The sequence below is a fragment of the Enoplosus armatus genome, chromosome 11 (assembly GCF_043641665.1).
Source record: "Enoplosus armatus isolate fEnoArm2 chromosome 11, fEnoArm2.hap1, whole genome shotgun sequence".
In the NCBI taxonomy this organism is placed as follows: domain Eukaryota; kingdom Metazoa; phylum Chordata; class Actinopteri; order Centrarchiformes; family Enoplosidae; genus Enoplosus; species Enoplosus armatus.
This window is the reverse complement of record NC_092190.1, coordinates 3579117-3595328: the sequence shown is the minus strand read 5'-3', so window position 1 is coordinate 3595328 and position 16212 is coordinate 3579117. Positions and strand designations below refer to the sequence as shown.

The 16212-nt window shown below is 41.7% G+C and overlaps 1 protein-coding gene across 1 annotated transcript; it reads left to right on the top strand.

The window, feature by feature from the left end:
* The first annotated feature begins 11530 nt into the window (after window positions 1-11530).
* On the top strand, window positions 11531-12472 carry LOC139292611 (olfactory receptor 4K1-like). Its single transcript, XM_070914972.1, has one exon. It carries the CDS (start codon window positions 11531-11533, stop codon window positions 12470-12472), a length of 942 nt encoding a protein of 313 aa, XP_070771073.1.
* The last annotated feature ends 3740 nt before the right edge of the window (window positions 12473-16212 follow it).

Here is a 16212-nt window from a genome sequence, read left to right as displayed (position 1 = left end):
CCCTGATAACAGCTTGCATTCTTGTAACCACAAAACAAATATTTCTGTTCAGGAGTGCAAGTAAATAACTGTAATTTGGCATCTCAATCAAAAAATAATAACGTGCTTTACTATTTTTTTCTGCTTTTTTGTTGTTGCTCATTACAGATACATAAAATATTTTGGTAATCAATCAAGCAATACTGTTAACTTAGGGCAGCGGTGGAAAACGCCTTACACTGGGTGGTGGGCTGATACATTTGTTAAGCACTGTATATATATATATGGCCGCGCCTCACAAGTGAAGTGTAATTCATACATCTGTGTTTCTCTCAGTGTTGGATACCACAACCACCCCTCCAACTCTACAAATGACCACAAGAATGTGTGTGTGTGTGTGTGTGTGTGTGTGTGTGTGTGTGTGTGTGTGTGTGTGTGTGTTTGGACATGTATTACTCATGTGGGGACATCAATCTGTTTCCAAACATGTAACGTCCCCATAACGTAATTATCTAACGTAAATGTAGGGAGAGGACTTGGTTTAGTTAGACTTAGGTTTAGGTTAAAGTAAGTTTCAAGTTTAGGGTAAGTTTCAAGGAAATGAATGTGAGCCAATGTAATGTGGTCTGAAGTGTGTGCAGACCTCCATGTGTTTGTTCAGGCTGCAGCAGAATAACCCAGGGTAACTTCTCTCCTGCTGCAGACAAAACCTGGAGAGCTGAGAGACAGAAAGAGTGAGTTACTGATAATTGCTGCAAGTCTTTACTTTGCTCCAATGTTGTCTCTCCTCCAGACGAAATGTGCAGATTTTGGATTTGTTGAAGATGGAAATGTTCTCACTGAGCGTACCTTGCTCCTGTGTGTCACCATCACCCTGAGATGTGTCCTGGTTGTTGTCGTACAGCGACAGTTGAATGATCTCCCCATCAGGACCCAGGATCAGGCTGCCAACAGATTTTCCGTTCTGCAAATCTGAGGTATAGAGACACGGACCGTTTGAAGGATGAATGAAAGTGTAACAACATTATCTGTCCCTCGCTGATTTTAGGCAGTGCAGGTAGAGTTAAAACAAGGTTTACTTGGCAAATGTTGAGGAAACAGGTGGGCAACATGAGGTCAGTCAGCGAATCCAAAAGGGGAGCAGTAAAACAGGCAAAATCCAAAAGACCGGCAGAAATCATGAACAAGCAGACAGACACAGCAGAACAAGGGCAGGTATGGTGGCACAGTGTACGATCTGGCAGAAGAGTAAGTAAGAAAGTACAAGGCTGACGGGAGGGACAAAAAGGCAGAGAATGGCCCAAATGCAAGACCATTTTCTAATTTGCATCCAAAATCTCTCTTATTTTTTGGCTCCAAGTTCCAAGTCAGATTCGGCTAACTCTCTCTCTAAGTTGCTCGTTTCAGGTACCACCCGTTCATGGGGAGGTGTGTGTTTATGAGATGTGATCATTAGCATAACAATAGCCCCCAAGCCCCCCCTTTAATCACTTGAATTTGTTTGTAGTGGTTTTTGCATGAGGCCTTTTGTGTCCTCATGACAGTTACATGATTGACACTATCACAAAACATGGATGACTGGGGGATTTATGTAGCCTTTTCAGGTCAGTTTGCATTAAACATACGGTGGCTACTGTCAGGACATAGTAAATAATAGTTAACGTGGTTTCGTGTTCTGTCACAGTGGTTTAGCTCCCCGTACCTCTCAGCTCCAGAGGCAGAATGCCCCTAACCACGCCTCTGTTAGCATCGCTGGATTCGCAGGGATCCTGGAGGTCAGGTGGTCGGTTCTGTAAGAAGGCCAAAGAGCTCTGCTTGCCCGGGCCTTTCCGTCCCGCAACACAACCCAACACTCCTACTGGAGGAGGAGGCTCTGAAGGGGAGGACACGGCAGAGAAGAGAAGACAGTGTGACGAGCACAAAGAGCATGGTGAACCACTGCAGAAAATATCCTCCGACTGGAGTGTGTCGCTTGAGATGTAGCTCAGTGGAGGAGTCTGTGCTTTCATTCCCAGCATCTCCACTTCCTTGTGTGCTGTACCTTCTCCTGACTCCAGCAGAATCATAGAGCTTTTCTCAGAGGGTAGCCTTCCTCCTCCTCCTCCTCCTCCTCCTCTCTCTTTTTTGAAGTATTGTCCTCCTCCTCTTTGCTTATGCTTTATCTCTTCTGAAAGACAGAGGGAGAAGGGTCAGAATATAACACAGTATATTGTGTATTGGCAAGTAATTCAAGTTTCCAGTTTTGGTAATAACATTTTACTCGCCAGGAGTTCAAACTTTGTTATAATGTAAATGTTTGCAAAGAGGATATTCGCACATCACTAATTAACTTGTGACTGAATAGTTCACTCAGTGACTGCATAGCTAACTGAACTAGCTAGCATAACTGACGAAACATGACCCATTTAGGATGGAGAGTAAAGGAGGTAGGTAGGACATTAGACTAAACGATAAGTGTGTCTGTTGTGTTAGCATCATGTGATATTTACCACTCATTCTACACTGCATCAGTACCGCCAACAACATTTAACCAAATAAAACAAAGTCATACCAACAGGTACAAAGGATTTCATATATGATATATATTATTCATTATATTATATTATATCATTATCATTATTAACAAACTAATCCTGGACTGTGTCTGAAATCGCTCCTGTGTCCGCTCATTCAGTATTCCCTGTCTAACAGACACTCAATAGTGAGCAGTAAATTAAGATTTTGGACACTTAATTATCATCATCATTTTGCATCTTTACTTACAGCTGTTGAGTGGCACAACTGTAATTTTCTATGCGACGCAGCCCCATGCATTGTGGGCTTGTTAGCAGAAAGCAGTGCACAGTACTTTTTTTGTTGTATTGTGGAATTTTCGAGGGCACAATCTAGTGGATACATTTTCACACTCAGAATCCGGACACTGAAATAAAATGGCGGACAGTACATGTAGTGCACTATACAGTGAATAGGGAGCGGTACCCTCCTTCCCAGGAAACAGCAGAGGCAGAAACAGAGACTGCTGATGGAGTTGGTTCAGATTTTCTTGGGATTGAAACCCGACTCTTTCTGCCTTTGGCACATCCTGCCGAGTCGGAGCCCGGATCGCCCGGCCAGGGGCAACAGTGTGACTCTCTGCTATGGGAGGTAGGCACTGTGCATGGTGTTCATCACTGCTGGGGGGCTCCCATCTCGGCTGAAACATTAAGCAGAGGCGTGTCTGCTAGTTTTATTGTAATGCCACATTAGGGAAATTAGGATTTCAGTCAGTATTTCAATTAAAACCAATATTGTTTGGTTGTCCTGGAAATGAAAACATACAACAACAAAAAGAAAGGATTCTGCTCTGTTAAATAATGGAAGTAGTTAAATAGTTCCAATAAAACTAAACATGTGTGTTTCAGTCAAGGATGTAGGAAATTAATTTACCAATCAATGTCACTAAAAGTTAAAGAGAGAAATAATACATTTTTAAATTTTTGAGTCATTGACTCTTTGACATAAAAAATACTGATTTGAATTGTGCAACTTTTTATGTCACTAGCAGTTTTCTGCACATGTGGTGCCTCTATCCAGAGCTCGGATAAGAAACACCTGGTGGTACAAAAAGTGCAGCTGCATACATATATTTGCAATGTTTTAAGCAAACTTCCAAAAAAAGGATTTCAATAAGGATAAGGATTCCACGCTGCTCTTTGGGGATTATGAAATGTGTTCAAAACTCTGGCGGATAAAAACTGTAAATTAAAGGGTAAAACAATAAACTGTCCTACCCTGTCTGTCTTCTCCCAGCAGGGTCCATGACAGACTGAATGTCCCACTGTCAGAGGAGGAAGGAGGCCTGTGCGTGGGTAAGGCAATTGGAGCATCATGGTTATCAACATACACCATGTAAAGGTTTGGTTTTACTGCTTTGCTGTTGCTGCTTCTTCTTCTTCTACTGCTACTTCTACAATGGACAATACCTGTGGTAGTACTTGTTTCAGGCTCGGTGTTTGACTGCTGCTCTGCTCCACATAGTCTGACTAGACAGCAGGAAACAGGAAAATGTTATTGCTATACCTAAGAGGAAGGCGAGTGCACGAAGATAGCTTGCATTTCAGGACATCTCGTTGACTTAGATTCATTACACATTTACAACTTTAACTTACTGTGTTTATGACAGACCTTACACGTACACACACACCTATCCTCCCATGTCTGTTCCCACTTATCGATCTTTCATAGTTGCCTTCATCAACGACCGTTCCATTGCCTTGAACGGAACAGCCTAGATCATCTGCCACGTCGCGGAGCTCCCATCCCGCACCGTGGTAGTTTATTTCAGTATGCTGTGAACTTTCGGTGTTCTGCGGACTCATGTCGAAGTGAGTCTGCAGGCAGTAGGAAAGACATTTGGCCGATAAATAAATCAAAATGTACAAGAATTCACATACATTTACAAAGATAAAGGAGCATTAACACACGTCTTCAGATGTCACCTGAGGTTCTTCTGGTTCTTCAGGGGTCATTGCTACATAGTTTACCCAGAGCTGCGGCTCCATCTGTGGAGTTGGAGTCCTGGAGGTGCAGGGTATCTGGAGGAACAGATCAAGCCTGACTCTCTTCCTGCTGCCCTGCTCCTCCTCTTTATCTGCAGAGAAGCTTCATTTTAGGATCTAACCATACCGGGTTGCTTTCAATTGGTTTGGGAGAGGTGACTTGGTGGCATTCTTCCACTTGGTTATTTATTCATTTTTTTTTCAGCCACATGGCTCCCAAGTTATTCCGCCAGATAAGTTGCGTAGATTCACACTGATTAACAGGCTGCATATTGGGTTGTTTTCACGTCAAATTTGTTCCATTTTCCTTGCTCACAACTGCATGCTATATGGTGGGGTCAGGGTTTCCAGTGTCTCAACTGACGCCCATGCATATTTTGCCCCATAATATTTAATATTGTGGGTTCCAACAGAGTTTCTGTTTTTGAATATCTCCACTTATATCAATTTGTATCAACCCGTCTGTGCATTTTTTTTACCTTCAGGTTGATTCTCCAGTTGTTCTGTGTTTCTCTCTGCGGGAAGCCACTGGGGGTTCAACTGTACAAGCAACTCTGGACTGGACTGGACTGGCTCTCGTTTGGTGTGCATGGTCGGAGGCCTGGGATGATGATAGTCTGAAGCAAGAGGAAGATGAAGAGGAGGAAAGAAGGGTGGACCAAGTCTGGAAGAGGTGAACTGGAAGTAGGGGAGACGAAGGGGGAAGGGAAACATTAGACTTGGCATGAATCAATTTTTGACAGATACACAGCTCTGACATTTTGTGGCCTTATAAAGTTATTATAGATAACAAATATTTCCACTACTCCTATATCCAGAAGACACAGAGCAACATAATCATCCCATTAAAGATCAAAGTTATGGTACTAAAAGGACTGACAAGTAAAAGTTGAGCAAAAGATGATCCAAGTATGACTGCTCCATGTGATGATAGATTAATGGAGCATCACCTTTCTTAAATGCTCGGTTTACTTAAACAATAAATGTTGATAATGTCAATTAATATTGTTAACTTGGGCCCTCATTATCAGCAGCAAATTCCTTCTTTTGATGCAGGACAGGGCCTACATGACCATTATACATATAGTACACAACATGCATACATACATATATACACTTAGTAAACCTAGAGATGTTATTCCGGGTCTAATCTACCTACCTGCTTGTTGCCGTAGCTCAAAATGGCTGCACTTAGCTCCTTGAGGGTGCTCAGCTGCTGTTCCACTCGTTGAGTGTACCGCCGAACAACCTGCTGCTTCCTGTCTCTGGTCTCTGAATGACAACTGGTTTCCATAGTAACCAAGTCCTGGAGACAGAAGAAGGTGGGGGGAGAAAAAAATCAACCTGAAAACATCATTCTTGGTTTCTGTATGACAAAGGTCTGCGTAGGTCAATATGAAGATTTCAGTAGAGGTTCGGCAGGGGTCTCTGTCTTGTTAACTGTGTCTGGCCACATTTTCCTTGAAACACTATGACCATAACTGTAGTTACACACACACACACACACACACACACACAGAGACAGATACCTGGGAGTACAGTAGAAGTGGCCCCCTGCGAGTGCTGTAAGTCTTTGGAAGGGTTGACTCTGCCTCCGCAAGCAGACGGGCGCTGTTGGACAGTCGCAGGTGAGAGTCCTGGGACTTCCAGATATAGTAATCCTATTGGTCGATTGATTGATGACATTGATTATATGATTGTCTGGATTGATTCATTGATTCATTGATTGATGACAGGAGGTTGAATGCGGATACATTCCACGACAAGGACAGTAAACCAGCAACAAACAAACAAATAACTATACTAATGTACTATACTAATATATATTCCAACAGTACAGCCTCTGCGAGTACCTGCGGTGTGAAGCAGACGTCCAGCCGTCCATCATGCCTCCCTGTGTTTCTGTTGGACGAGACGAATCGACCACACCCCCGACTCAGCAGGGACAGAGACAAATCCTTCATGATGTCATTCCGTCATGGAGGACAGCTGAGTCAAGTGGGACAAGGCTTAATTAGGTTATTCCATAGATTCCAAGGTAAGCAAGATAACAATGATTTTTTTTCTCCCCGTGTCTGTGTTGGTTTTGGTGAATTCATGCCTGCAGGTATGAGTTTAAGTGTGAATTGGGATTTCTTTCTATATGTGTGTTAGAGAGACTGGCAACCTGTCCAGGTGAACCCTGCTTCTCACCAAACGTCTGCTGGGACAGGCTCCAGACCCCTGCAACCATAAGGGTATAGAAAGCAGATGGCTGAATACTGGGTATAAGAATGAGGACATTACTTAGAATACAATTCCAGCAACCATTTCCTAAGGTGTGTGGCTAATTCACTAGTCCTCCAATTGTGGAATATCCTGTCCCCTTGTATCTTTACCTTGTATCCAGATACATTGTCTAGCCACAGAACCATGCTATCTCTAGTCCCCAAATCATTTCCTAATCTCATACATAGGGTTACAGTTGTATGAATGTACTGTAAGAAATCACCTTTAATGGGGCACTGGGTGCAAATAAAGTTTAAGATAGAAAACAGGAAAGCTATAGGCACATTGGTGTTAATGTGTCATTGTGGTCCACAGTTCATTATCTCAGACTGTTACTTTGTACTTCTGTCTTACTATACTATACTATACTATACTATACTATAAGAAGGACAATATTGCCTAAATGCAACAACTGGATATGAATCACAGCTGATAACACATGGAGGGCAAGACGCGAGTGAAAAGTCGTGAATAATCAAGCTTTCAGTTTAGCTAGTCCTCATTCAGACAGAGTGAGTGAATATAACAACAGAATAAACTTAATTTCCTCAATCATCAACATTATAAGTAACCAACAGAGAGGAGGTCAAGGATTGGAGCCCTGAAAATATTCCCTGAGAAGGAATTGCCTGACAAAAAGTCGAGTAAGGAAGGGAGATTTAGACTTTTTGTGTCGGTACATTTAGTTTATCAGCTCCTCGTCACATCTTCTTGATTTGTATCATCTTTTATAGCAGCATTAAAATACAAAACACTGGACTCACCTGCTGTCTCCCTTACAAAGACTGCACTCTGTGTGTGTGTGTGTGTTCAGTCCCTGTTGCTAGGTTGTCCAGAGTCCGTACTCTGTTTCTGTTGCCGTGGCTGCACTGACATACATTGGAGAACACACAAAAGTGAATGAAAATAAGACTTCTAAATGTTGCTCAGTTTGTAGTTTGTTGGTCTTTGGTTGCTGGCACAGGAGGACCTTGATGGATGTCAAATCCTCCATCTTTACACTGTCTGCTTTGTGTCTTTCACAGTGCCACTGGTAACATTGGGGTGTCACCCAGACAAAGAACTGTTTCTATGATTCTTTAACCCATTTGCGCCCAAAGACTATATTTAGTATGATAAGGAAATGCCACAACATTTGTTCTGATTGGTCTAAAGTCGTGATATTTGGTACAGACGTACTTTGGACAAGTATCTAACAGGAGAACTTTGAATTTTTTAGATCACAAGCAAAATCACACTTTTATCAATGGTCAAAGTTAGGAGTTTTGAAAAATTAGGGAAAATACTAAAATTATGTTTATTAGATGTTTTCCATTTGATGTACTTCTATACTCGTGAGGACCTTCTTTGACATAATGCATTTCCTAGCCCCTTACCCTAACGTTAACCATGACAACTAAATGCCTGACCCCGATCCTAATCCTAACCTGAACCTTCTGAACCCTCAAACATCCTTTGAAGGTCTGTCCAACTGAGGACTGGCCAAGAAGTCCTCACTTTCCAAAAATGTCCTCACTGCCAAGGTCTAAGACTTAAATGGATTCTCAGAAAGATAGTACAAGTACACACACACATGCATACACGATGAAGAGAAACTTGCATAAACCAAGTTTTAGACTTGTCAGGTCAGCAACAGTATCAAGCTGCTTCCCTGATAGAAGTGAGAAAAACTCACTTTTCATCTAAAGCCCAGAGAACACTTCCACCAAAGGAAATTCTAAATTTCTGTCGCGGGCACAAATGGGTTAAGTCACAATAAAATTCAAAAATGCTTTTTTCAACCTCTGTGTTCAGTTTACTTGTGTATCTTTTTCCCTGTAAATCTACCAACACATATATGGAGATGATTACACAACAATTGCATGACAATACCATGAACTATAATAGTTTATCAACTAAACTGCAGCAGAAGTCTCATTAACTTTGGCCGGCAGCCAGGAAAAGGCTAATGAACAATCTGGCAAGCTTTGAAACACCTCTGCGTACTCCTTTCAAGGGTAAAGAGCAACGCTTCTAGTCTGAGTTTCTACCCAATACCCAGGCTCTTCACCCTGTCCACAAGGATGCGCTAAACAACCCCCTGGAAGGAAACAAATTTTGCCACTATCCATGATCTTATTCACGGGTCACTACACAAAGCTCATTACCATAAATGGAAGTTCAAATGCAGATCAACTGGCAAATTGAGAGCTTATTTGGGCTGAGCCCAATGGGCCCCATGGACACAAGCCTGGCCACCAGGTGCTCGCCAAAGAGCCCACCTCCCGGGCCCAGCTCCAGGAGGGGATACCCAGCCACTCTGCAAAAGAAAGAGGATGTACTTCCTGAGGCAGCTGAGGAAGTTTAACCTGCCACAAACAATGCTGGTTCACTTCTACACTGCCATCATAGAGTCCATCCTCACCTCCTCCATCACCGTCTGGTACGCTGCTGCCTCCACCAAGGACAGACGCAGACTGCAGCGTATCATCCGCTCTGCAGAGAGGGTGATCGGCTGCAACCTTCCATCTCTTCAGGACCTGTACTCCTCCAGGACCCTGAGGAGAGCAGGGAAGATCGCTGCCGACCCCTCCCACCCCGGACACCATCTGTTCGACCCCCTCCCCTCTGGCAGGAGGCTGCGGTCCATCAGGACCAAAACCTCCCGCCACAAAAACAGTTTCTTCCCCTCTGCAGTCAACCTGACAAACTCTCACTGACCCCCCCCCCCCCCCCAGAACACAAACACTACTTATACGTTATATTAACGTACATCACCCCTGTCCGCACCCACCCCCTACTGGACACTTTACCTGGACACTTTACTTTATTCTGGTCACTGCACTGCTGTTATTTATCTTATCTTATTTTTTATTTTTATTCTTATTCTTATTTTAGCTTTATATTCTACTTATTTGCTATCAAAACAATAGCACCTTCAGACCACAGCAAATTCCTTGTAATGTATGTTACTTGGCAATAAACAGTTTCTGATTCTGATTCTGATTCTGAAACTCATTTCAGGCAGTCATGACCATAGATGAGGGTTGAAATGTAGATTAAATGGTAAATTGAGAACTTCACCTTCAGACTCAACTCCCTCTTCACTACAGACCGGTAAAATACCCACATCACTGCCAACGCTGCACCAAACAGTCAATCTCCTAGATACCAAAACCCCAAGATAAAGCACATGTAGACTGGATTTGATAACTCCCATGGGCAAAGTCCTGGGCACCACCTGGTTCCTCTAAGGCTAGGTGCTCCAAACTGCTGTGCAGAGGTGAACTCAACAATCTACTCTACCTGGTATCACTTCACCTCCATCAGTAACTCCTGCTACTTCCCCACCAACGAGGTGATATTATATATCATGCCAGTTTATACACCCAGGGGTCAGTATGCCAAGGCCCCTTCCTCTGCCTGTCCCCAAACTGACCTTACATACAAACACACCAGACCCCTTCACCTATCCTTGATGCTGACATGATATTAGGGCAGCCCAATGTTATTTATATATATATATATATAAATATAAGCGAAGGAAACTAATTTCAGTTGCATGTATCCATGATCTCTTTCTTTCAGTCATTACCTAAAGCTCATGACCATAGATCCATCCATCCATTATCCATAACCGCTTATCCTTAGAGGGTCACCATAGGTTGAAATTTAGATCAACTGGTAAATTGAGAACTTCTCCTTCAGGCTCAGCTCCCTCTTTAGGGAGGGCACGTTTGTATCCCCACCATCAGCCAGTGCTACTCACCCTGTGCAACTCTAAAGGAGAGAGAATCCAGCCCCTCTCCAACCTCCACCTCCCTCACAAACTCCAGCTACTTTCCCCCATATGTGATATCCAACATCCCAGTTGCAAGTTTATACAGCCAGGGGTTAGTACGACAAGGCCACTGCCTGCTGCCTAACTGACATCACACCATGGGTACAGGCCTGGCCACCAGGCACTCGCCAGCGAGCTCCCCTGTCAGGCCTGGCTCCAGGAGTAGGCCCCAATTCCTTATTCCAGCAGAGGTTATTACTATTTCTATTATCAAATCTTACCACATTTTGTTACTTTTATGTGTACTGTTTTAACGTTTTTTTAATCGGTATTTAATGCTGTGAAGAGCGCGTAATGATTTTTTGACTTTGGAACCTGTGTTGGGACTATGTTGTCATGGCTCGTGACTTACTTTTGAATTTCAAAATAATGTTTCGGTCCCACCTCTGGAACTTTCTACATCCATACATGGCTGCGTTCTACGTGAAAAAATAACTCAGTCTTGATTGGTCATATTCTGCTTGTCATGTTTGTTTGCCTGCCAGAACATCATAAAGGTTCAGCAACTGCTTCTGTTTGTCCCAGTAGGTCATAGCAGTCTCCTGTTTTCTATTCATTCTCCATCTCTCAGACTGTTTGGGGAATTTGTTGTGTGTTATGTGTTATATGTTTTGCTATAGATAATAAAATCTACTAAATAGATCATGTTTATTAGTAAAATAACCACGCTTTTCTATAACTATATTCTATAACCATGATTTAATCCACTGTTTAAGCTGCTTATCTTGTTCAGGGATGCACATATTTGAAAACATGATCGAAACACATATATTTCTAAGGCCTGTATGTGCAAAACAGAATAACAAAAGAAAGAAAATGGTTTTAGTATTTTTTTCCCATTGTCTCTTGAAACTCAACATTTACACAACACACTTACTCAAAATACAAACGATCACATGAATTCTGGTGTCTTATTACAGGGCCGATGGAAAACTCAACACAGATCGTGTCATTCGTGTTGTCTATGTATACTAACATAGGAAACTTAAAGTACCTGTATTTCACTCTGGCAATGCTATTTTACATATCAGTTATTTTTGCCAACGCTGTTCTTATTGTTATTATTTATGTGGACAGAAATCTGCACGAGCCCATGTATCTATTCCTGTGTAGCTTGTTTGTTAATGAGATATATGGCAGCACGTCTTTGTTGCCCTGCTTGATGGTCCACATTTTGTCAGAGACTCACGAAATTTCTGCCTTTTACTGCTTCCTTCAAATATTCAACATTCATACATATGTAGCCATTGAATTTGGAACTTTGACAATAATGGCGTATGACAGATATATATGTATTTGTAAGCCTTTACATTACAATGTCATAATAACTAAAAGAAAGGTGCAAAAGGTCATTCTTGTTATTTGGATAGTTTCTTTTGTAGAGGTTGGAGTTTTGTTGTCATTCACCATCCGTTTAAAGCGTTGTGGGACTGTTATCAACAAAGTTTTTTGTGCACACCACCTTGTGGTTGAACTTTCTTGTTCATCAGACAGAACAGTGTCACTTATTCATGATCTTGTGTTTGGCCTCATTTTCACTGTTGCTGCTCCTGTCAGTTACATTTCATTCACTTACGTAAAGATTTTTGCTGTATGTTTAAAAGCTTCCAGAGAGACCAAAATGAAGGCTTTTGAGACGTGCACTCCACATTTTGTTTCACTTATTAGCTTCGTCTTCGCCTGTTTTTATAGTTTAATCACCCAGAGATTTGACATGTTCTCTGTTCCATATCCACTGTGTGTTTTCTTGTCCATGTATGTAGTGATCATTCAGCCTCTTCAAAATCCAATCATGTATGGTCTTAAACTGTCCAAAATTAGACATGCTTGTAAACATTTCTTTACATTAGAAACAATTCAACCCTGAATGTTCGTGGTGTTTTTAAATTCTACAGTTCATTATCAATGAAAATGAAATGAAGATAGAGTTTGTGTTTATATAATACACAGTCCAGTTCGGATTCTGTTCTATTGACAATAAAAATGCAATTGCTTTAAATTCAAGACATTTCTGCTGGGGTTGTTCACTTTACTAAGAGCAAGTAATGTTTTGTGTTTGCAATATTCCAAATGCAAATATTTGTAATAATAACATTTTTATTAGAATTATATTGATGGAGGATTGATGGAGTACTGTGGGTTAAAGTACAGCAGTTTTTAGCAAACAAGAATAAGGATTCAGAAATGTGTTTTTTAAATGTGACAACGCAAATAGCCATGTAGCGGTCAACTGATATGAGCACCTACTGAGGCAGAGGTAATAATATAGTCAAAAACATGATACAGAGTACACATGAGGTCGCCGAGGAACCAGCAGCCGTCTATGAGCATAACTTAAAAGAACATGAGGAGGCCCATCAAGAAATCTGAGACAGCCAGAGAGAGGAGGAGGAGGTTGGTGGGGGTGTGGAGCTGCCTGGGGAGGGACACAAGCGACGTACATATTGAATAAATTATGATTCATTATAGTTATAGGACACAAGCAATGACTGAAATAATATGACACTATTTTCCAGGAAAAAACTGTGACATCTATAAAACGTTGTTTTCAATTCCATGCACTTGTCCTGCACAGGATTCAGTCCCAAAGGAATCATCTCTCTGACTGCAATCATGTAGTAAAACGGGATAAAGGTTTTGGATAAATGGACATATTGAATGGTTTCCAAAGTCAGTCAATTTAGATTTTGATTTAAATAACCCTAATATATCCTGACTTAGCCTGTTTAACTACTCAAAGTGCAGAGAACTTCCATGAAGTCAACAGCGTATTATCCAAAACTTCCAAACCATAGATTTGCACTGAATGAACAACTGAATGGATTGATAGGTGGTTTTAACCGTCATAAAGCTTTTGAATCTTGACTTAGAAGGAGGGGTTCGACTATAAACTGGTAATGTAGATTTCACCCGCTGTCTCTCGCATAAGGTCACATTATCTAACCAAGCGTTTACTTGGCCAACTTCACCATACCTTAACCACAGTTTATTTGGCAACACCTTGATCTTTCCCTTTCTACGTATCCTTTCACACATGCATAGAGCTCACGCAAAAGTTTTTTGGACGCGGGAATTAGCGCCCAATGGTGAGATCACGAAATAAAACTTCATCATATATAGGCCTACCTCTAATTGTATATATCTATTATTATCACCAGTCACATATCTTACACATAAGTACAAGTATGGGCTGAACAAATATACTAAAACAAAACTGATTGTGCGAATCTCACTGACTGGACGCTGCGGCCGAGTGGTGCACACTGGAGACGCCGCTGGGGTGCCCCCCTCACCTCCACCAGCCACTGCAATACTGAAGATAGTGTCTAAATAAAATGGAACAAAATACTTCATGCATGTGGCTCGAGTTATTTAAACACTGTGGGAAAGAGCCCCCCCCCCAAACAGTACACCTCTACGGTGCTCAACCTCAGCGATGAGCACTATCTAGCATCGACCATTTATGAATGATTGTGGGACGACACTGGGAGGAGTACATGCGCGCACAAGTCACCGCAGGTGGGTATATATAACAAGAAGAGTGTTTTATACATCTAAATATTTTCTGGCTCAAGGAGATTCTGAGGTTTGTGAGTATGCAATGTTTTAGGATGGAATCTGCGCTGAGTTTTAGAAAGTTGGGAAACACCTTGTGTCAAGAGAGTCCCATAAACTGCGGCGGATGTGCATATAGTTGAACTATTCACGTCACAGTTTACAGGACTGTCGTGACTCAAGACTGCTAATGTAGCCAGCTGTCATCGACGTTACTTTTTGGTTAAAAGTAACCTTTTTGTGCATGTTGTAATGACTCACAATGTAGACATTGTACACATTGTGCAAAAATAAAAATTCAAATGAATCAAATTAATTCAATATGCAGTATTGTTCAGCCATTGAGGAGATTGCCATGAAATCTACTGAGCTCATGCATGTGCACCAGACGATGAATCCTTTCCAAGCCCACCCATGAGGTTTCTCTCTGCCCACAAGACGTCTTCTCATTCAATCTCAGTCCTCATGACATATTGAGTGGATATTTATGGTATGGATGAGCAATACTAATTGTGATTGTGACCTCCTGACCTTTCTCGAGCCTGACATTGTCTCTTATCTCTTAGGGAGGAGGTTAGGGTGGACATACAAAGTGTGTGACTTTTTGACATGGGAGGCCGTGGTTCACATCATATTTACAGTCAATAATGGTCTCTTTTAATCATGACCACGATTGTTTTCTTAACCTTAACCAAGCAGTTTTTTTTAACCTAAACCATGACCTCTCCCAAGATGTTTCTGTACCTAAAACCTTAACCATAGCGGATCCGTGTAGAGGATTTGTTGGAGAATGAGTGGCCTAAAACCAGTCGCGTGAGGTAACTGGGACTTTCTAAAATACATCAGTGACCCTGTTGTTTTGCTTGTTAGTGAAAACCTGCTGTATGTCTGTTTGGATTGATGCCCAGGCTGGCTGTCCACAGTGGTGCAGTTTGTTTAATTGGTCTCAAGGGATAACGAAGGTACAGGCACATGTTGACCATTTCGACTGTGATGATTGTGCATCTAACTAACACATCACAACTGACACAAAAAGACCGACGCTAAATATGACACTGAATCTTTTGGATAATTTCACTGAGTTGAGAATTATGCGCTTAGTGGGACATCCTATGAGGCCAACAGACAGTAGCCAGCCCTGCTCCCTGAGGCCTGTTCACCACTGTAGAGGCGGCACACTGGGGAAGTCACAGTAGAGGACCTAATGACACTCATTACAGTAAGCTTACATCACCTCTGGGCTTGTTGTTGTTGCTATTTAAAATGACAGTATCTAAATGCTGTAAGCCAAGATGGATTGTTACATAACTTACTTGTATTTCATCATTCGGTTCATGCGTCTGAGACACAAATGAACACCAGACTTTTGGGGTGCACCTGCTGTACTTTTTCCAGAATTTAAAAGTTTAGTTTATTGCTTTTTTTCTGTCAATTTGCGTGAATTAAATATATGTGGCTGTCATTTCCATTAACGCAATCACTTCTAAATTAGTGTTACACTGCAACAAAAAAAGCAAATGAATGCAGGGAAATCCAATGCACTTTGCTTTCTTCTCCTTCTCATTTGCTATTTACTCATTTTTGTTTGAATTTTGAATTTGTTTTTGATTTTCCTGTAACACCAGTACTGACGCTCTGGGAAATCCTGTTTACTTTGTTTAAGTTTATTTAACAGTACCTCGATTTCACTGCTGCTGAAGTTCTTCTTCTTCTTCATACAGCCTTTTGTTGGTGGCATCTCTCCAATTCTTGAGTATGTGCCACAGTATTTGCACACAGCTCAACACCTGGCCTTATATCGTGTTATATGTTGCTGCATGAGGCCCATTGTTCTGGACAATATTTGCACATTTCAGAGGTCTTAAGAAATAATGGGATTCCACACAGGTAAACTTTCCTTTCATTTGTAAATAAACTCACTGTGCTGCGTGGCAGGTGTGTGCAATGTAAAAAATCAGTCGACCTGTTGAACCAGAGAAGAATTCTGTCACTCTTTTCATCACTGTGTACACCACACACAACACGAAGAGACGAAGTAATGAAGCTGTTTTT

Coding starts and splice junctions, on each gene's coding strand:
- LOC139292611 (XM_070914972.1), top strand. CDS start 11,531: ATGGAAAACTCAACACAGATCGTGTCATTCGTGTTGTCTATGTATACT.